This window comes from Ochotona princeps, chromosome 13 (assembly GCF_030435755.1).
Source record: "Ochotona princeps isolate mOchPri1 chromosome 13, mOchPri1.hap1, whole genome shotgun sequence".
NCBI classification, from domain to species: domain Eukaryota; kingdom Metazoa; phylum Chordata; class Mammalia; order Lagomorpha; family Ochotonidae; genus Ochotona; species Ochotona princeps.
The window spans coordinates 24,160,978-24,184,051 of NC_080844.1; the positions used below are offsets into that span (position 1 = coordinate 24,160,978).

Consider the following 23,074-nt stretch of genomic DNA (forward strand, 5'->3'; position numbering starts at 1 on the left):
TTAAAAGTTTCCCAATACAGCAATGTCTACTAATATAAACTCTAGAGGTAACTAAAATACTGAATACTTTTAGAATTAGTTCAATAATTTCCCAGGTACTAAGTATGATGTATAGTCTTTTCTGATATTAAAAAAAACATATCTAATATTAAGTGGGAAAAGTTACACAGCAATTTCAATAAATGGGGGATTGAGGGAGAGTAAGGGTTGGTGTGTCACTTTATATAATCTGTGTCTATGTGTATTACTTAATGTAAATCTTGAAAAAGGCCTTATTGACAAGTACTGCAACGTAAATATTGGAGTATTTAATGTCTCTTTGAGAAGAGTAAAAATGGTTTCATTCTCCTAACCCCAGGAACATGAACATTTAGTGAGCTGGTCAAAGTTTTAAATTAGGTTTGTGTTCATACATTCCTTTTCTCCTATACTCATTACTGAAACCCCTTCAAATCTATTTGAAGTTCAGCTAAGAAGACTTATATAATATTCAGATGTTATATAACATTCAAATGTTATAAACAATGTTTTCTCTTTGGTCTTGTAGAACCATCATCTCTTTAAAAAAATTCTTTCAAAAGCAGAGATGGAAAGAGGGAGACAGAGTAGAGGAAAATATGACGAAGAGAGGGGTGAGAGAACAAATCTTTCACTCACTGATCGACTGCCTGAGTGACCCCGATGGCCAGAGCTATGCAGAGCCAAAGCCGAGAGCTTCTTTTAAGTCTTCCACTTGGGTGAAGGGGACCAAGTGCTAGGACAATAGGACTACAATAACACCAAAGTTTGCAAAAACATGTTTCTCACATTATATGTTAGCATATTTGTAATAGAAAATTAGATATGTTCATTGCAGTCACAGATAAATTTTCACCAAGCTTGCGATGATTCATCTACAATTTTATTACTCAGCTTAGTGGTCTTTTGTCAAACAAACACACTCTTAAACATAAATACCAGGGTCCAGCACAATGGCTCAAGTGTATAAATCCTCACCTTGCAAGCACTGGGATCCCATATGGGTGCTGGTTTTGTGTACTGGCTGCTCTACTTCCCATCCAGCTCCCTGCTTAGGGCCTGGGGAAGCAGCAGATGGCCCACAGCCTTGGAACCCTGTGCCTATGTGTGAGACCCTGGAAGATGTTCCTGGTTTCAGGCTTTGGATTGGTTCAGTTCTGGCCATCAGTTATGGTCATCCGTGAAGTGAACCAGAAGATGGAAGGCCTTTCTCTGTCCCTCCTTCTTTCCTTAAATCTGACTTGCCTTTCCAATAAAAATAAATAAATCTTTAAACAAAATATGTAAACATAAATGCTGTATAGAAAGAAAGCATTCTATCTTAACTTTCTTCTCTGGGACCTGCTTTACATAATTAGTGCCCAATTTAAACTCAGAAGCTTCTGCCCAGCAAACAAATCAATACAGTAAAGAGACATCTGACAAAATGGGAAGAAATATCTGTAAGTTATTTCTGACAAAGAATTAATATCCCAATTATATCACAAATGCAAAAACCCTAACAACCAATAAGCCACCAATCCACTTAGGGCAAAGGACACAAACAGATGATTCCCAAAAGAAGAAATAAAACAGACAGATGAAAAATTTCTCAATGTCATTAACTACCAGGGAAATTCAAATCAAAACCGCAATGAAGTATCACAACCATTGCTAGAATGGATAATATCAAAAAGACAGAAACTGAACAAATTCTGATGAGATCAAAATCCCATAATGTAAAGGCACCCCAATTCTGGTCTGTCTCCTTAAACCACAATATCTCTGCCTGTTCTCTATCAAAACAAGTCCACTGAATTGGGGAGTGACACAGCTGGTCCTACCAGGTTCCATTTGTATATTCAGTAAGTCACTTGCTTCTCCAACAGGTAAAAAACCCTGTTGGCCAACACTTGTTACAGGAATTTTAGGACCAGGCAGGGAAATTTCAGGTCATAGGAAAGGATAGTTACCAGTTAGTTACATGTAAAGCTCCAAAACAAGCAAAGCTCACCTGGCCAACATAAAAATTCCCTAAAGAGTTTGACATCGCCAACCAACCCAAAAGGGGTCATTAACACTACTGACCAACCAGGAACTTGAACATAAATCAAATATGCACCTCTCAGCCACTATTTCAGTACCTGCACCCTTAACACCTCAAGGAGCCCTCAAATTAACCTATTGCTTCCCAGTTCCTTACTCTGTATACTGAAAAAAATATCTGCTTTCTTCATTACTCCAATGTAAGTGATTTGCTTTCTGTGTTTTGGGTGAGCAACCTTAGGTTTGGCGGTTCCATAGCAACACCTCCAACTAGTTTTGGGGGAGTATGTTTTGCAATCCTGGAAAAGATGTAGAAAAAAGGAACACACAGACTGTTGATTGGAATGAAAATTAGACCAACTGCTATAGAAAACAGTACTGAGATTCCTTTTAAACCCATCAACAGAATTGCCATATGACCCAGATCCCACTACTGGGTATATATTGACACATAAACAGTGTATCAACAAATGCATTCTCCATCATGTTTACTGCATCACTGTTCATAATAACCAGAATACTGAATAGGCAAGGTATCTAACATTAAAAGAATGAATTAAGAAAATGTGGAAAACACACTTAATTCAGCCACTGAAAAGAATGAAATCGTACCATTTCCAGCAAAATGAGTAGAGCTGTAGCACTTCAATAAGCCAGACACAAAGATAAATATCACATATTCTTCCTTATATATGGAAGCTGAATAAAAAATGCTCAGTATGAACACAAAAAGTTGATTATTGATGGCTAGGAGGAGCGCAAGGGAAAGAGAGAGGTCAGATTTAAAAATTAGGAAAGATTGGGTATGGTCTAGATTATGAAAAACACACTAATTGTGACAAACATTAGTTTAAGATGTGGAATATATGGTAACTTTAAAGAACTCCACAATTTTGGTTTTATAAAGCAAAACTACTCAGAAATTAAAAAAAAATTTTGCTTATAACAAATTTACATCCTAATGTGTCAAGAAGCCCTTTTCATACACAATTTATTTTTATATCAATAGTGATACAACAGCAACAACATAAGCACACACACTGCAACAATAACCGTGGTTATATAGGTAGTAAGAGATTTTTATATTCTCAGGATTTTGTACATTTTCTATTGTTTCAAATTATTTTATTATTTTTAATCAGAGAACTCCAGATTTCCTTTTTATTTATTTCCTTTTTATCCTTATGCCTGACTGACTGGTGAGGGCACTAGCAATTTAGCACATTACCTAGAGAAAATCGCATTTGAAAATAGAAAAAAGAAAAAAAAAGATCATTTGTTTCCCTCAGTAATCAAGTGTGGGCTCTTCTTCAATCAGCAGTTCAATCAGCTTTGGCATGGGATTTTTATGCTCTACAGCAGAGGGAGGAATTATTTTTATCTGTGTCTGCAAGAGCTTGTATTCTTAAGCTACAGTCTTTCCATATCTAATCCTTTGAACTGCTGGAGTGTTGAATATTTTTAAGTCTAAGAACCAGAAGAAGCCTCAGCATTCTTTTGCTCCAGACCTCTTACATTAGAGGAGGGGTCCCAAGAATCTGAGTAAAGTGACCACCTGCCAAACATGCAAAGTTCCTGTGAATCTTGTCACTCCGAGCGGGTGGTGACGGGGAGCCTTCATGCCATGGCTACCTTCCTGCACTGGATACTAAGTCAGAACCCACTCATTACTTAACTGTGCATTGAAGAGACTTGAAACATTGTCAAGACTAATTTTCTCTCCACACTGTGTCTATCTGCCTTCCTACATTTAAAAAGAAAAGCAAATCTAAACCTAATCAGGACACTACGGAGGGACCAGAATGTGATAAAAGTACGCAGGGTTCTGCTGTTATTGATCAACAGAGGGAGCATCCTAGAACCTCATTCTCTCACTCAATCTTTCCCTCTTTCAGCAGAACACATTAAGATCCTGCTTACTCCTAGGGAAAACATTTAAATAAGAAACAATTAGCTATTAAACACACACATACTTAAGTTTCTTCTTCTCCCTCTCTGAAAAACAAGATGAAAGGACTTCTCCCCTGAGAAAAAGCTGCTGCCAAAAAAACTTCCTCTTACCACAAAGCAACAAAGCCTGCAGCTTTCTATTTTGTTTTGAAATCTGCAACGTCACAAAAAGTGTAGAAGCCCCCAACGGTCATTATCCCTGCCAAGTATTTTCAGGACCCTCTAACAGGAGACTTGCAGATGAAAAGGCCAATGAACTGAAACTTGCAAATGTGGCCATCCAGCTAATTAGTAGTAAGCTAATGGCACAGAATAGCTCTCATTCACATAGACAAGGTCTTTAAAGATATTAACAGTTAAATGCTGTGATAAATTTTAATAAACTTTAAATGTAATGATTTAATCACTCTCAAAAGTTTACTGAGTTTGTCAAGAAATCTGACTGCATTCATATTCTCTTAAATCTACAAATTCCCCTTTATCATTTCTGAGGGTTTACAGGATTACACTAGCTTCAGCTATAAAAATCCATCAAACTGATGCATATTCATCAAGTGACTGCTCTAAATAGATTGATGGTGCTCGTCTTGGTTCTGTTACCAAAGAAAGCAAGAACCTAAGCAAACCACAGCCTCAGTGAGTGCCAACCCAGATAATGGGAGCGTTGTACTCTTGAGCAATGAGTAATAAAATTGCCTCCAGCTCTTACTAATAGTTTTACAATTTTAAATTTTTTTCAAAAAGCACCAGGAATTAAGGAGCATACCAAAGTAGTATAATATCCTCCACTCATATATGTGCTTTGCATGCTATCATATAAAAACTTCAGAAAAAATAGTTATTAAAATCTACCAGCCATCGCCATGTTAGAACTCAAAATATTTTAAAACACCATACGAGTCAAATCTGTCTCATGATGCCCTCCCCCAGGATGCCAAATCTTAAAGCTCTGTGCAGCCAGGATGGAGGTTAAAGGTGGCAGGGGGCACAGGACTCTGCGTGGTCCTGGGGGGCGGCCCAGCCAGGCCGGATCCGAGATCGAAGACTCAGCATGCCAGGACCACCGCCGGAAGGCAGTGAGGGGGTCCCAGGCTATGGGCGGCCAGTGCACCAAATGGTGCCAGGCTCTGCCTGCTGGCCGCCCGGCCGCGAGCTTCGGAGTTTTTATTATCAGTAATCGCTGCTTAGGGCCACCCTTAAATAAGGCCAGCCTTTGTGTAGGTGAGAGATAATTTTTTGTGTATTCCCAGTAATAGTAACCATAAACACTAGGGCAAGAGTGGGACGGAGACCTGAAGGTTTGAATGAGAGCACCCATAAGAACTATTAGAGCCAGACTGATCCACCAAACAAACCAGGACCCAGAAGCTCGAGAGGACTAGTAGGGAGATAGTGGGCACCTCCTTCATAGTTTCTTTTAGGATCCCCGCAATCGAGCTTTCGGTCTCTGGAAGATAAACATCAAATGACAGAGGACAGAACAAGTCAATCGACCACCTCAGCTGTGTGTTAACAATGAAAAAATCAGGTAACTGGAGACTATATGATGGACAATGTCCATCAGTGGATTCTCCAACGACCGCATTGTGCCTAAAGTGGTGAGACTGGCAACAATACAGTTCTGTAGAACTATCAAAACCACTTTGCCGGCTCTGCCTTTGGACCAGAGATGGTCTCCCCAATAAACTGATGGACATTTTTGGACAATGGGATGCGGGTCTTCTTGCCTGGTGGATGCGCGCAGTGGGGGAATCCCAGCTGAATTTGATCCGTGGTGGTGCAACAAGGTTGAGGAATACATTATGGTGGTGGGGGTGGAGAATCTCAGGGCCTATAGAACCATGACACATAATGCAATGTAATGAAAAACAAAAACACAAACAAAAAACCAAAAATGTGATATGGCAATGGGGTGGGGCGGTCCACCAAGGGGGGAGGGTACAGGGAGGGGTTGGGCAAAAAATTAAAACATGAATAGATTAAAAAAAAAAAAGTGGCAGGGGGCAGCAGGGCTGCAATAAAGGGCATGGTTCAACTCCATTGAGGAAATTCAGAAGAGCAAGTAAGCCTGGAGGTAGAAAAGGTTAGCACCACCACTTCAAACCCTGTGGAGGGTGATGAGTATATACAATAAAGGTTTTCTAGATTCTCCCAGGGCAGGGTGGGGAACTAGACACATGCAAGGGTTCTTCAAAATGAGAACTAGGCATTTAGCCTAATGATTAAGATGCCAAGACCCCATATCTGAGTAGTTTGGGTCAATCCTTGGTTGCAGCTTCCAACTTTTGTGTCCTATCAATGCAGATCCCAGGAAGCAGAAAAGAAGTCTCAGGGAAGTGGGGTCCTACCACATCCCTGGAAGCTCCAGGTTATAGCCCAAGCTCCCAACTTCAGCCCAATGCAGCGCTGGCCATTTGGGGCATTCCAGGACTGAGGTGGAGGTGGTAGTGCTAGCACTCATTCATTTCTGCCTCTCAAAAAATGTTCTCTGGGAGCGACGGGAAAGCTATTACCAACAAATGCACACTATGAAAAAACTATACTCATATTTCAATTCTTCAAATTCATATTTTAATCTTACTTTTCCTGAATATAAAGGATTTATTTGTTTATTATATAAAGTAGAGCAACAGAGAAAGAAGAAATGAAAGATTCTGCATTTGCTCGTTCACTCACTGGAGACCACAACAGTCAAGGCCGTGCCAGGCTAACGCCAGGAGCCATGCTCTCCTGATCAGGGTCTCCCATATGGCTTGCAGGCCCACTTGCAGAAACGTGGATTGAAAGCAGTGTAGCTAGGGCTAAGTTCACCTCTAGGATGCCATGAGCAGAAATGCAAGCACAAGCTTAATCCACTGTGCCATAATGTTCACTCCTAATGAGAATTTTGAAATCTTCTCATACAAAGTAGGCATAATTGTGCCCCTACTCCAAATATGCCCAAGTCCTCACTCTTTCCTGCATCACCACCACCCCATTGCATTTTTTTGAATGCTTTACATTTACAAACATTTTACAGACATGACTAATGACTTTAAAATTTGAACACCCTAGGAAGCTCAACTTAATCAGTTGAAAATTCACAATTAGAAAATCTTTCCATGGTCAGGGAAAAAATGATTGACTTTAAAGATGAAAGGACTCAAGAGCCAAGGACTGGAGCAGTCTCTGGAAACTGAAATAAATCAAGGAAATGAACCAATTATCCTCCAGAGTCCCTAAATCCCAACAGTCCTGCCAACACCTTTATTGTGGTCCAGAGAAATCCCTACTGGACATCGATAAAAGTGTACTACAATAAATTTGAGTTGTTCTAAGTCACAGTTTTATAGTTATATGTGTTAAAGTACTATTACAAACCCAATATTAATGCATAAATGTTGGCAAAAACATTCATAGACCTCCCTGAAATTTACCCACAGACACAGATGATCTCCTATACTAGGAAGAGTACAACATACAATACACTCAGAGCTGTAGTTATGAAACTCTTTGATGTGCATGGAAACCTAAAGCTCACCATAAGTTCAACTAGCCCCCAAATCCCTCTTCTACAAGGGTAGGTTCATTCTCTGAAGAGTAACTACTCCTTCTAGTCTAACTCAACAGATGTAGGACATTTTGGTGGTTCCTTGCTACAGAAAGATCTTGCCTCTGTCACTTGCACTGTTCACCAGGTTAACAATGCCCTCCCCACTCCCAGAAAGTTGGCATTTCACACTTGCTGATATTTAGCCTGGCTTCTTCCCTTGAATTTGACCTAGCAATGACATGTTGTATTACCGTATCATGTCCATCAAGATCTTAAAAGGCATAATTTGCCTGAACTTGGCCATGTGCTGGCTTAAACAGGAGAGGAATGCTATCAGGAATGTGAGTTACCTGACTCAAAGTTGTTTTTAGCCCCAGATCCTGTTTCACCAGTTCAAATTTCACAACCCCTGTAATACTTAGAGACAGTTTTTTATAAAGTTTCATTAGAATATCCCTGGGTGGCGCCACCATTTATCTGATAATTAACAGTAAATTTTAATGGTTACCAACCCAACTACTAAATTTAATATTACCAGATACAGCTGGCCTAACAGTGCTCCAGACCTATGACTTAGCACCAGATCCTGTGACTACTTACGCTGGAACTTAGAACCTTCTGGAATGCTGTGATCTTGGAAAGCTAAATACTATAAATGTGGAGAACAGACCTTAGAGGAAGAATAATAAATATCTGGGGTTCCTAAAGAGATTTGCTAAGGAGGCGATCAAAACCAGATCTGCTTTTGCCAGGAAAAACTTAAAATCTATTGGAGACTAGAACACAACACTTACTTAACAAGGAGGAATGCCGACTTTCTCATTTCTTTTCCTGGCATGCAGAGGAGGTATAGGAGTCTCCTAAATTTCTACACAAACATCTCTCTCTCAGTATATGTATCCATCTTTGTAACTTCTGAAGCAAACTTTCATGGATCTCTGAGAATCTAAACAAAGGGTAATTTCTCCCACATCCACTGTTAAGAATCACTGCTCTGAACACCCACGGAACTCTTCTGTTTCAGCACTCAGTAGCTTAGTTCTTAACTAGCCCAGTACAAACGATTTCCACCACAGAGTCCTACTGAGTCTCTTACTTCCATCTATCAACACTAAAATCACAACTGATGGAATACAAAATGGTTGCAAGTTTGTTAAATGAGAAAATTAAATTGTAAATACCATTTTCCCTTATTGGCTTTTGCTGAATACCCATTTCCTGAAGGACATACACAAGCAAAAATACACAAAAATCATACACACACACACGGAAAAATCAAATAACTTTGGTTTTTGTTTGTTTAGATTTTATTCTATTTTAAAATATGCATGGGAATTAGTTTATTTTGTTCTTCCTGGGAAAGGCACTCATGGGACTCAGGCAGGAGCAACAAGGTCATTGTCTACATGTATTCTAACCAAAACTGCTTTAGTACAGTCCGGCTTCAAACACAAGGGAGAGTGTCCCAACGCTCAGAGAAATAACAAGGCTGAGTCCAAGAGGTAGAGGTACTAGAACTGAGATCAGATAAAACAAAGATAAAAGGGAGTAACTTGAAGCCTTTTTTTTTTAAAAGGTATCTCTAAATTCTGTCTAGGGAACCACCTTACCATTGGGGTCCTCTATAATCCTTTAGGAATTCTATGATTATAAGTTCAGTATGTTGGATATTTTAAAGCATAAGCACATAGCAAAGCCCAACTTCTCTGTAGTTGGTTCATTTAGACTGTGCTGCCTTAGGAAAAGATCTAAAGGTCAAGCTCAGAAACACAGAACACCCTTTCTACTGAGTCAGGGCTATGATTACACTGTACACAAGATCCCTTAAGACAGCTGACCTAACTAGCATGTGAATGCTTCCTTCTGTTTATTTCCAGAAGAGAGTTTCCATTGACAGCTGCAGTGCCAGGCTCCCACCAGAATCCTATGCCAGCCTTTCTGCAGGCAGCTTTCCACTCCTGTTCTCATTTTGGATCCAGGGCTATCTCCAGGAGGCTAGGAAGGCCAGTTATCAGACAGCTTCAGAGCTAAGGTCACTGGCTGACACTTGGCTGAAGACAGAAGACGCACCTGCCATGCCATACTCCAACATTGGTAGGTTTCAAATTATGGCTAGCCTTTTTGAGTTATGCAACATCAGGCAAGCACCTAACTGTCTCTTGGCCTCAGACTCCTCTCTAAAACGGGGCTACTGATACCCAACTTTCCAAGCCAGTAGAAAAAGCTAAGTAAAATAATGAGTGAAGAGCAATCGGCCTAATGACTACATGTTTATCATTTATTGTTAGCACAGAGAAAATAAGTAATCCCCTGTGGCATGGAACAGAGGCAGAATAAATGAAAACAGCATTTCTTTCCAAAGGCAGGACCTATCTCTGCTCCTGGCTGAATCTAAAGTATAATTATCCTCAAATGGAAACCAGAACAGATTGTCTGCATTTCTTAGGTTCCAAGAGTCCTCTGCTAGACCCTCTGAAAGCAGTTTCTCTGACTATCAGGAACAAAAGTCAGGAAGCTTTGAGATGGGTAGAGGTAGCAGTCGGCTTCCCTGGTAAAGCACGCCAAAGCACAGCACAGTTTCTGACGGTGAAGGCCCACCTTGGTTGAGGTCGCACTGTTTCTTGGCATCTGAAGGCATTGTTTTGTGGACTCGCATGAGCTGGCACTCCTGCTCTGTCCTGACACTCTGACTGGCTGGGCACCACATGCTCCGTCTCCTGCAAGAAGAAAACAGCAAACCAAGGTGAGCTGCCAGGAGCCGTCAGATCCACAGCCTTCTTCACCGGGGGATGGGGCGGGGGCAGGTTCAGAGGTGGTCTTAGGGAAGGGGAGCAGCAACCCAATGTCATCAACTGATTGTAGAGTTAAGAAGTTACTTCATTGGTTTGAAATTGAAAGTCTCTGTCAGTAGCTACAAGATTAGAAGATTAAAGGAAAAAATAACCCAAGATATGATATAGTCATATAATGAAAAATTCACAGGCACTAGTGATAGTTCTGAAAAAATTGTTAATGAATGGATTTCTGTGAAAATTTGTAGAACATCAACAGCTTAAGTTCCTTTTTTAAAAAACAGACACGTATAAACATCCACACATGGGCATGCACAAGTAGGCCAGGATAATTCAAAGAAAATCTTAACAGTGATTACCCCTAAAACATAATTTTTGCTTCTTATTCCTAAGTTTTCTGTAAGAAACAGTTTTCCTGAAGTAATAAATTTAAATGGCATTTTTAAGCCTCCAACTGCAATGCTGCGAACCCATATGGATTGTGTCCCAGCCACATCCAATTCTGGTCCCTGCTAATGCACCTTTTTACTTGAGAAAAACTAAAACAAAGCTCTACTAGACAATTAGCTTTCTTCCATTTTTCTAACATCATGCAAAGCATCCAAGCAGTTTAGTGAATGTCTGACAGTGCAATATTTTGTGGTGACAACAGAGACCCTGTCTCAATGGGTCAGCTGTCTTAGAAATAATTTTTTTAGTGGCTAAAGTCCTCGCCTTGAATGCACTGGGTATGGGCACCATTTCTAATCCCCGCAGCCCCACTTTCCATCCAACTCCCTGCCTGTGGCTGGGAAAGCAGTCAAGGATGGCCCAAGCTCTTGGGACCCTGCACCTGCGAGGGAGACCCAGAAGATGCTCCTGGCTCCTCACTTTGGATTGGCTCAGCCCTAGCCACTGTGATCACTTGTGTAATGAATCAGACAGAAGATCTTCCTCTCTCTCTTCTCCTCTCTATAAATCGGACTTTCCAATAAAAATAAATAAATCTTTTCTTTAAAAAAAAGCCACACCTTGCTTTAATTCTTCCAAAACTTTAGCTTAGTCAAAATGCTCCACACGAAGTAAGTATTAGTCTTCACTAGCCCCTTGGTCTTAGTTGCTTGTGAAAACTAGAGCTAACTTAATCACAGATGAGCTCTGCCACACAATGATTTTCAAGTAGGACAGCTTTGCTTCCTGCTTGTTTCCTATGTGGCCCTGATCCAGTAAAATAAGCAATCTGGGCCTCAATTTCTGTTTGTAAAATGTAGATAATATCAGCAACTCCAAAAAGCTGTTAAGTAATGTCATTAGATTCTCTCCAAGGGAGGCACACAGTGGAGTGGCCCTGTTGATGAGGATAGCATTTTTTTTTTTTTTAAGATTTTATTGTTACTGGAAAGCCGGATATACAGAGAGGAGGAGGAGAGACAGAGAGGAAGATCTTCCATCCGATGTTTCACTCCCCAAGTGAGCCGCAACGGGCCAGTACGCGCCAATCCGATGCTGGGAACCTGGAACCTCTTCCGGGTCTCCCACATGGGTGCAGGGGCCCAAAGCTTTGGGCCGTCCTCGACTGCTTTCCCAGGCCACAAGCAGGGAGCTAGATGGGAAGTGGAGCTGCCGGGATTAGAACCGGTGCCCATATGGGATCCCGGGGCTTTCAAGGCGAGGACTTTAGCTGCTAGGCCATGCCGCTGGGCCCTCTTTTTTTTTTTTTTTTTTTAAGATTTATTTTTATTGGAAAGGTGGATATACATAGAGAAGGAGAAACAGAGAGGAAGATCTTCCTACTGATGGTTCACTCCCCAAGTGCCTGCAACAGCTAGAGCTGAGGCGATCCGAAGCCAGGAGCCAGGAGCTAGCTCTTCCGGGTCTCTCACATGGGTACAGGATCCCAAGGATTTGGGCTGTCCTCAACTGCTGTCCCAGGCCACAAGCAGGAAGCTGGATGGGAAGCAGGACCACTGGGATTAGAACCGTCGCCCATATGGGATCCCAAGCACGTAAGGCAAGGACCTTAACCACTGTTCCACCGTGCTGGGCCCGAGGATAGCATTTCTTGTAGGAAAGTTCCTTCACTTCAATGTACTGAAGCTAATGCTTAGGAAATCCTTGGAAATTTGACCAAAAAGACTGATAAAAGGAAAAAAAACTTTTTTTTTTTGGTGGCAGAATGTGCGCTTGATGTCTTTACAGTGACATTAACATTATTTTAAGCAATTCTTATTTAGGAGCCTCAACCCTATAAACCTTTTGAGACAGCCCTTGTAACCACTCAAAAGTTAATAATTTATATTTTAAATCTTCACTATTTCAGAAAAGAATTTTGATTTGTTTAATCATAGAGAGTAGCTTATCTAGCATTTTGAGCCCCCAAGAGGTTGAGAAAGCCATATCTTGTTGCATTCCCTGAGATCTAATGACCTATCTTACAGCTAGCAAGAGGCAATGTTAGCAAAGTACTTCCTGCATCAGCTCAGGTGAGAGATCTGAAAGCATGACAATACAGAAGTGTTCTCTGGAATGGGTGAAATCAGGCATCCTTGAGGACAGCTAACACTTCAATCCCTGATTCAAATGAAGACAAAAGTGGCTCTTTCAGCTGTGATTCTTTTGCCTGTTATGAATTCCAAGTTCAAGATGGAGAGTTAGGAATCAGAACAGAGAAGGCCACAATGTGGGACACATGCCTGATTGTAATTACAGGCTGTGGTTGACAATGCTCAGTGAGCTGAGTCTCCAAAGTACTATTCCCCAAAGCTCCGTCTAAAAAACCCAAGTTCAGCCTCTCTCTCGGAAAATACTGAAGATATTCTTTTTCCCAAGCTTCTCATCATCTCAAGGAACATTACTGCTCACAAGAAAAAACTAAAGATTTTCCTGTAATCCCTTACGCTCCATTATCTATTCATGTAATTCCCTCTATACACCAAAGACCCAGCAAACTCGACACGACAATCAATGAACCTCCATATAAGCTTTGCTTTGAAGCTCCAAGTTTCTTGACCAAGCTCCCAGCAATCAGGAATCAGAAAACTACCCTGCTGTGTCCTAAGAGAGTTCCTGACCAACAGAGACTATCAGAGGGAATAATCACTATTTTACACTTTGAGGCTGTTGCACAGAAATAGAAACTAAAACACACTACTTTTCCTGTAAGATGTCATCAGTTCTAAAAGCCAGTATCTGTTTGATTAAACAGTTTTTCACAAAGTAGACTGATATTAAATGCCCTCATTAATTTTAAGATACACCCAGACATGAGAAAGGTGAAGCCTGATGTGTTTGTTGGCATCAAGGAACTACCGAGCATGCCCAGTAGAACATGGCATGCAATACAGACACAAGAAGAACTGTCTAGAGGATGCTTCCAGAAAAAGCAACAGAGTTACTCTGGATGACTCAGCAGCCTCACAGACATTAGGAGGGGAGGGGCAAGCCATTCTTCAATTGTGTGCACTTAAAAAGTTCACTATGTTTTCCCTTAAAAGAGACAAGCAGAAAGGAATATTTTATTAGATTAACAGAACAATAACTTTCAAAGGTGTTATACTTCTAGTCATCATTTATTCCTAAAGACTGACAAAGGGAGGAAATACAAAATGGTAACAGTAGTGTTCAATGGATTTTATCTGTCCGCCATGACAAAACTTTAACCAGACACCCGGGAGAATCGGGGTTCACCTCCTTGTTGAGCCAAAATCTCTGTCCCAATTGGACTCTGCGGCTCAGTCAGTGCCAAGTTTAACCAAGGATGCCAAACAAAGTCCTTAGAGGAAAAAAACATACTTATGGAGAAATAAGAATGAACATCTTCTCCCCAAAGACAGCAGTATCTGAACAAGAAATAATGAATACATTTGTTTACCTTTGTCCATTTAAGATCATCACATTTTAAAAAAGATATATTTATGCCAGTTTATGTATTTATGCTGGTTTGGAGGAAGGGAGGAAACAGGACCTACTCCTCCATGCCTGTCTTTCTGACACTCAGCTCAGATGGTCACCCTCCCCCCGAAAAAAAATTCATCCTAAATCCTTTCCCATTTTTAACTGATTTCTCCATCTATTACTCTAAATTCATCCTAAAGTCAGTCTTAGCGGAGTAATTTGTTGGTTACTTACTAAACACAGCTATCATTACGCTGACTAGTCATATTTTTAAGTTGTCCTTAAAATAAATGTCATTTTGGCTATTTTCTCACTTATAGGCAAAAGCTTGCAAGAACAGTGACCTATTAACTTGAGGGTCTTGAAATCCCACCTTTTTATGAAAAACTAGCAAGTTCAAAGCAGCAATGGTAAAATATGATATTTTGTGCTTACGTGATTTTAGTGAGCTCTTACGTGATTTCAGCTAGCTCTTACAGAACTTGGGAAAATTTAGTTTCACTTCGATGGTATGATTATAGTTTCAGGTTCTTTCAACTTCCTCAATTTGGACAAATCCATAGCCCACAAGAAAGACAAGAGCTTTCCAACCCGACTCCGGTTCTTGCCCATCTGCTCTAGCTTGTTACATGGTGCCATTCAGTCTCAAAGACACATGTAACTTTTAAATAGTTCTCCCAAGAGGCAAGCAGTCAAAGCATTAAGTCTTCTCTTCTTCCCATGCTTGAGTTTTTTCTATGCCCATTGTACTCTAAAATTAATAAAACTTTCAACAGAGAGGAAAGATACAGAAACATCTTCCATGTATTGGTTCTGCTTCTCATGACCAAAATGGCTGGGACCTGGCCTGCACAAATTCAGGAGCTTGGAATTCCACCCAGCTCCTCCACTAAAGTACAGCATTTCAGGCATTTGGTCCATCAATCACTACTTTCCCAGGCATATTGATTTTGGATATGGATCATCCCATAGCAGCCAGAACTTATGGTGCTCCAATATGGATGGCATCACGGATGGTGGCTTAACCAACTATACCAAAATACTGCCCTAACCATCCACTACTTGGAGGGGAGTGTCTCAGTTGTGTTGAACATCTTGTAGTTCATTTAATGAAAAGGGAAATACACTCTAACAAAGGGGAGGTATACCCATGATTTTTCTGAGAATAAGTAGAGATTTTCCAGAATCTAGCTATAACCCATTCAGTTCATATGAATTCCAGTGCTTCCCTCCAGGCCACTAGTAGATGTGTCATTTAACATACTTTAAAACCCTATGTTGAACTTGACTGGACATTAAGATGCTGGACTCTATGTTTGGTATATGCTTGCAACGAGGGAATCTCAACTGAACTTGAACTGTGGTTATGCAACAAGGTGGAGGAATCCACCATGGGGGGAGGGTTTGGGGAGGGGTGGGGAGAATCCCAGTACCTATGAAACTGTGTCACATAATACAATGTAATTAATGAATAAAATTTAAAAAACCCTATGTTAAACCATAATAGAGTCAATTAACTCCATAACGTTATAAATTGCTGCTGATGTCATGTTGGGGCTTTTAATTGATTGGGATGACACTCTACCGGCTCTACCTTCAGACCAGAGATGGTCTCCCCAACAAGCGGTTGAACTTATCTGGACAATAAGATGCTGGACTCTATGCTTGGTATATGCTTGCAATGAAAGAATCTCAACTGAACTTGAACTGTGGCAATGCAGCAAGGTGGAGGAATCCACCATGGCGGGAGGGTTTGGGGAGGGGTGGGGGATTACCAGTACCTATAAAGCTGTGTCACATACTGCAATGCAATAAAAAAAGTGAATGTTTATAATAAAAACTAATGGTATTAAAAAAAAAACATACTTTGGTATTACAATGAGCTTATAATGAGCTTCAGATCAACCTAGCTTAGCCTTGTCCTGATAAACTGGTCTAGGCAGCAGGTCTGTTTCTTTCCAGAGAAAAGGAAGCCAATCCTGCACCCAGCAGTTAAAAGGAGCTAATCCCAGATAGTTTCACTGCTTCCACCTCCCTGTATCCTTTTAGCCTGTGGGTGGGAAAGACAGGGATTTCAGTCGTTCTGAAAGGCTTCCTAGAAATCCTAAATTCGGAACTTGCACCATTCTGAAGTCTGAATAAATATTTTCTATAATTCGCAGTATCTACTTCCAGCTTCCTGTAAGATCAATTTTGCAAAGCATATGCTAAATCTGTCCCTCTTCCTTTTATTTCTCTCTTCAAAAAATTCATGTCATGTGGCTCATTTTCCCTTCCTCCCTTAATCAGAAAATATTATATGATTCTTACTACTGTGGTTGCTAAGGATTTTCAGAGAGAGAGAGATCAAGCGAATAGAAGCATAAAATAGGAATCCAGTTGTTCAGTAAATGTGTAGAGTGTACCATTAGATCTCTGACTCGCCACGTTTGGGGTAAGGAGGACAATAGGGCTGCTTTTCCCTTATTTTAAAGCTCTAGAGAAAACCTTAAAGATTGGTACACTTTCAAAATTTGTGCTAAAACTGTATCAATAAAAACTTGGCCTACCAAAACATTTAAAATGCAAAATACTGCCCTCCTTTTTTTTTTTAAGGTGGGGCAGGTTAATTTAAAAATTACCTAAGTGCTTGTATTGTTGAATGAGTATGTATGCTTTCGTATTTAATAGCATTTTTTAAATTAAGGAGCAGATGGAAAGGATACTGGAAAGATCAAGAAAAAGAGAAGGAAAGAGACTGGCTGATTGGACCTTTGCCGTAAGAATCTTTGTGTCTGATCCTCCTTGTTCTGTATTTTGATAGAATGCTAAAGAACTGTTCACTCCCTAAGAAAAATCAGGACACAGCAATCAAAGAAATATTAAATATTATTAAAATTCTTGGGACAGAATTTCAGTCATAAGATGTAACAAATAATGTTTTTTAAAATATGTGCCATTATTTCTTTTATTCAATATTAACTTTCTTTTTTTTAAGATTTATTTATTTTTAATACAAAGTCAGATATACAGAGAGAAGGAGAGACAGAGAGGAAGATCTTCCGTCCAATGATTCACTCCCCAAATGAGCACAACGGCCGATGCTATGCCGATCTGAAGCCAGGAGCCAGAAACTTCTTCCAGGTCTCCCACACGGGTGCAGAGTCCCAAGGCTTTGGGCTGTCCTTTGGGCTTTCCCAGGCCACAAGCAGGGAGCTGGATGGGAAGTGGAGCTACCAGGACTAGAACCAGCGCCCATATGGGACCCCAGTGCGTTCAAGGCGAGGACTTTAGCTGCTAGGCCATGCCGCTGGGCCCTCGATAATAAATTTCAATAACACAACGGTTTCCAAAAGAATCAAAAATCGTGGCTGAATGGCCATTGATGGCAGTGAGTCAGCACCTACATTAATGGCAACAGCTCGGCCTTCCTGCCAGCACTTGCTCAGCTCCAAGACAACTCCAAGTCAGGGACTGCAAATGGGCACCCTGTCAAACCAGTCTTCCCTTCTCAGCCACATGGGCTCCCAGAAACTAGTGAATCCCTTTTATTCAGAAATATGACTATTTTTTTAAAAGGAGATACTAATTTAGGTGATTTTAATATAAACTTGAAACATGGATATTTTAAATAATCTTCTTTGGGCTGAAATTTAAATTCCCTTAAATGCCTCTTCCTGTAGAGTATTCCTTTCCCAGGAAAAGCTGTTTTTTACTCCACTTTTGGCTGAAGAGGCAGACAGCCTGTCGATATGCAATCTGTGCTATGTTATTTTCTGAAATTATTATACTATATCTGCTATTCTTTGCTTGCAAATATTTCTCAGTGCTTCATTTCACAAGCTCCATTGTTTATTTTATTTAGTTTAACAAGAAATCAAATTATTCTTCTATCCCCAAAGCAGTTGTGAGAAAAATCCAAAATTATCATTACAAAATTTACCCAAACTACTCAAGCAGCTCCAATAATTACATGAAGCAAAAAGGAGAATCAGAGATCTACAAATTCAGAGAAAGTGACACACCATGAGTAGGATTACTTGTGAGTAAAATCCTTGGTACTTTGGCGGATACTTAGCTAAGTATTTAACAATACCACCCACCCTTCTAGCGGCAGAAAGCTGCAATAACACAGTACTGCCTGAGTATGAAACATTACCACTCAGCAGGCAACCACCAAAAATAAGAAAAAGTTGTAAACATTTCCCAAGTCAGCACAGGCCCTGTTTCCTACCTTCCTCAACAATGGAAAAGCTCCACACCTCCACAGAATGCAACACACATTCTGCAAACATCCCCCTGTACCTCCCCTCAGTCCACACCCTCTGCCCTCTCAGTGCAGTCCTCTCCTTCCAGGATGTCTGCTCTACTCCCATCTGACCTGTATCCCACAGAGCCTGCACGGTCTGACTCAAATCCCATCTCTCCCAACTAACTGAGGCCACATCAACCAGCCTGTACCTCTCCTGATTCTGCTGTCCTTCTCCATGGTGTGTCATCCTACACAACCTTGTTACAAGTGTACGCAGAATCTATGTGCTCGGCGTGCATCCCTCAGTTAATACGTAAGCACCCCAGGGAAGACATCTGTCCCGCATTTCTCTTTCAGTGCTTCCACAACTTATAAAGTATTCCTCAATTCAATCATTCTGTCATATTAGGTCACAAAGCACAGTACCCAGTATAAATTTTGTGCAAGTAGGAAACAGTAACACGCATTTCTACAACATAAAAACAAAACAAAAAAAATGAGATTCATTTAAAAGAAATGCCAGTACTAAAAAGCAGGATCCTCAAAACATTGTTAGTAAACTGGCAACTTCTCTTTGCTTGCTTACTCATTTCTGTGGCCTAAGGATGATTCTTGAACAGCTGTTTAACTGAAGAAATAAATAAGAAACTGCCACGTTCTAACAGCAGATTGCATTGGAAGTATGTGAACGGGAACTTTAGAAACTGATTTCCCATCCATTAGCATAAGTATCAAGTATGTTTCTTAAATCAGGTCATATAGGTACTAAGAAAGTGTCAGACTTGTGTTTATAGCATCTGCTACTATGATGCTTTTTCTTAACTGATATCATGTCAAATTCAAACCAAACATTTTCTAACAAAATCTGACATCCTTGGACCTTAATACACACTAGTCTCCTTTTAGGTGCTGCAGCAAACACAGAATTAGACATGGGCATTTCCCTGCTTTACACTTCATGTTCTAAACACATCTGTGTCAGCCAAGGATGTTTCTGTTTGCCATTCCATTGAACTAGTCATTGAAGATTTTACATCTCACCATTCCCACAAAAAGCAGCTAACATCAACTAGAAACATCCATCCCAACATTCCCCCTTTAAAGACTGTGCGCAGGTTTCAGATCTCTCCCATTTTCACAATATGTGGTTCAGGGTTCTGCTTTCATCTTTTGAGGAAGAAGATAGAAGAAGGAAAATAGTATCTCAGACACTCAGAAAGTATTTAGGTGGATTTCCATCCCACAGAAATTAATTTAAGAAACATTTTATAACTGAGATGAAAATAAACTAAGGTAAAAATGGAATATGATGTACCATACTATCTCAGACTAAAAGCAAGTTAACAAAAGTAAGAAAGTGATCATGACAGGGAAGTTATTGTGATATAGAAAGACAACCAATATTTTTGAGAAAGTGTTATTTGTGAATCTTAACATTCAGTTGTGTTATGGATTAACATCTACTTTAATAGTATTCAAAGAGGCTAAATTATTAATGTTAATAAACAGTAATGCCCCAATATCCACAGTATTATCCAACATGGTAAATTTGGGGTAGGGAGTCCATTCCACAAAAGTGCAAAATACTACCTCACTTTAAAAAGGTCTCTACCAGTGCTCACTTTAGAAGCACATTTACTAAAGCTGTTACAACACAGAGAAGATTAGCACGGCCCCTGTGCATAGATGTCATGCAAATTCATGAAGCAGTCCACATTTTTAAACACCAGGAACACTATAAGACATAGGTGGAGACAAAGGCTTCATGGAAAAAAGACCCCAAAACACAGGCAATTAAAGCAAAAATAAACAAATAGAATTAAGTCACATTAAGAGGCTTCTGCATTGCAAAGGAAATCATCAACAAAGTGAAGAGGCAGCCAACAGAATGGAAGCAAATGTTTGCAACTGCACAACAGATAGAGGATAATTATCCAGGATTTACAAAGAGTTTCAGAAAGGCAAAACAAACAAACAAGCTAAGAAATTTTAAAAGTATGTGAATAGATACTTACGAAAAGATTAAATTCAAAGAGCAAACAGAAATATGAAGTAAAAGGCTCAGGTTCTCTAGCTATCAGGAAAATGCAAATACAAACCACAATGAGGTTCCATCTCACTCCAGTGAGAATGACTATCATACAGAGAAATCAGAAAACAATAAACGCTGGCAAGGATTTTGGGGGAAAGATACCCTAATCCATTGTTGGTAAGAATGTAAATTAGCATTTACATTATAGAAAACAGAATGGTGATTGCTCAGATATCTAAACACAGATCCACCATATGATTCAGTTACCCCACTCAGAAATATGTCCAAATTAAATGAAATCTGCGTATAACTCCATGTTTATAGCAGCATGATGCACAACAGCTAAGATATAGAACCAACCCAGAAGTCCATCAACTGATGACAGATACAAAAAAGAAGTAAAATATATACTATGAAATACTATTCAGCCATAAATAAATAAAGTTTATCATTTGCAATAACATAGTCCCAGCTGCAAACCATTATGCTTAGCAAAAAAGGCAGTCCCCCCAAAACAAGTATATTTTTTCTCTGATATGTGACAACTGATACACAGAACACAAAGGAAGTATTCACTACCTATCTATTTTCTTTTTTATTTACTTCGTACGTCATGATACATCGGAAAGCTAAGCCTGCTGCTGTGAAACAAATGAATATACTAATGTAGTAATACAGGGTGGAGGGAGGGGCATGGAGAGCAGGCAGAAGGAATCTCTATGCTTCTAAATTTAAAACATAAAAATGTGAAATCTAGGCTAGCATTGTAGCTTATTAGGCTAGGCTTCCACCTGTGGTGTTAGCATCCCATATGAATGTTGGTTTGAGTTCCAGCAGCTCTACTTAGATTCCAGCTCTCTGCTTATGACCTGGGAGTAGAGTGGAGGATGGCTCAAGTGGTTGGGCCCCTGCAGCCAACTGGGAAACCTGATGGAAGCTCCTGACTCCTGGCTTCAGATGGGTTCAGCTCCTGTGCATGAAAGATCTTTCCCTATTTCTTTGTAACTCTGCCTTACAAACAACCAAAAAAAAAAAAAAAAGAAAAGAAAAATGCGAGATCTATTCAAAGTTCTCTATGTACAATGTCAGCATGAAGCAAGAATAACTCTAGAAGTGAACTCTCATCTTACCAAGGCTGCAGAGACACCCTCTAGGTCTAATTTCCCAATTCAGTCATTATGACTGTTCATCTCTGGGTCTTTTGCCAGACTGATTGATCACAATTAGAATATGTGCAGTTTTTGCTCTACAGGGAGTCTGTATATAGAAAGTATGTTTTCTTGTACACAGTAACACAAGATGTGTTTGGACTGAATGGAAAATTTCAAGCCAAGGTAACCCATGACAAAGTTCCAGCCTTGGGATAATCCCACAGATTTTTAGAGCCAAATTTTAACTGCAGTACCATTTATCCTGAGGTTTTAAAATCTGAAAACCTAGCAATTATCCAGAATGATGGATACAGCTAATACTCAGAACATTTGTACTCAAAAGCAGTTGGAGTTCAGCTGACGATACCTCAAGTCCCTAACTCAAATGCCACATCGCCCTTCTTCAAACTAATTTCCAATGGGTTTCAAAATATTAAAAACCCTGATAAGAGACAAATTCCACCCAGTAAATTACTTTAAGAATAAATGAAGATTTTCATTAAGAAGAGATTCTCAGATCACATTACTTTCCTAATTATCTGACACCTGTCCATTATCTAATCTATGCTCAATCTGTGAATCAGGCCTAGGAGTTAGAACTGGCAGGCATTAGGTGCTTTGCCAAGGGACTGCAAGTTCACAAAATACACATTGAAATGAAAGTTCCGTAAGAACCACTGTGTCAGAGGACTCATTAGCCATATTACCACAGAGAGGCACTCCACAGTTGTTCAGTTACATACTAACATTTGATGTCCCAGGAGCTGCAGTGTGTAAGTGAAGATTTGGAAACACTGAAAATTATTAACAGTAGCATCCTCAAAATATTTAAGACAGCATGCATCAATTAGTCAGATTCTTAGCTTCACAAAATACGTGATTTCATCAAAAAGTTCATTAGGAAGCCAAATACATCAAAATTATCCTCAGATTTAATACAACATGGATATTTCTATCAACCCTATCTACTGCATTTCTGAAATCCCTGACCCCAAATCAAATACATACATAAAACTTCCCTGAGAGTCAGAGAGGGAGAGGGTTCCAATCTGCTGGTTGACTCCTCCATACCCCACATGCCCACAATAGCCTTGGACAGCCATCTCAAACACAGGAATTTAACCTAGTTCTCCCGCAAGAGTGGCACAGACCCAAATCCTTTAGGTATCACCAATAGCTCACAGGGTCTGCATCAGCATAAAAACGGAGGCAGGAGCCAAGGCCAGGAATCAGACCCAGGTATTCCAACTGGGACACTGGTAGGCTAACTGGCATCTAAACTGCTAGATCAAAAGCTCATTCTACTTTCTAAAGTAAAAAATGCTGCTTATCAAAACCTATCACTATACCAATTGTAAAGAGCACCCTGATCAATAAAACTGGAAAATAAATACATGAAGTTCAGGATGAGAAGCAGTGAATATCAGCATGCAATGCTCATACCACAAACCAAATACCACAAAAGACCCC

General features: G+C 40.0%; 1 protein-coding gene and 1 non-coding gene across 14 annotated transcripts in view; one reads left to right on the top strand and one right to left on the bottom strand.

Moving 5' to 3' along the window:
• Positions 1 to 23,074, bottom strand: part of FAM13C (family with sequence similarity 13 member C) — a 244,569-nt gene that overhangs the window by 67,267 nt on the left and 154,228 nt on the right. For all 13 annotated transcript variants that reach the window (XM_058671472.1, XM_004583397.4, XM_058671479.1 and 10 more), the window contains one exon: positions 10,124 to 10,242. In XM_058671472.1, coding sequence (XP_058527455.1) covers positions 10,124 to 10,242 — 119 coding nt within the window. The remainder of the gene's footprint in view (positions 1 to 10,123; positions 10,243 to 23,074) is intronic.
• On the top strand, positions 20,036 to 20,142 carry LOC118759460 (U6 spliceosomal RNA). Its single transcript, XR_004996196.2, has one exon. It is a non-coding gene; the product is annotated as a U6 spliceosomal RNA (small nuclear RNA).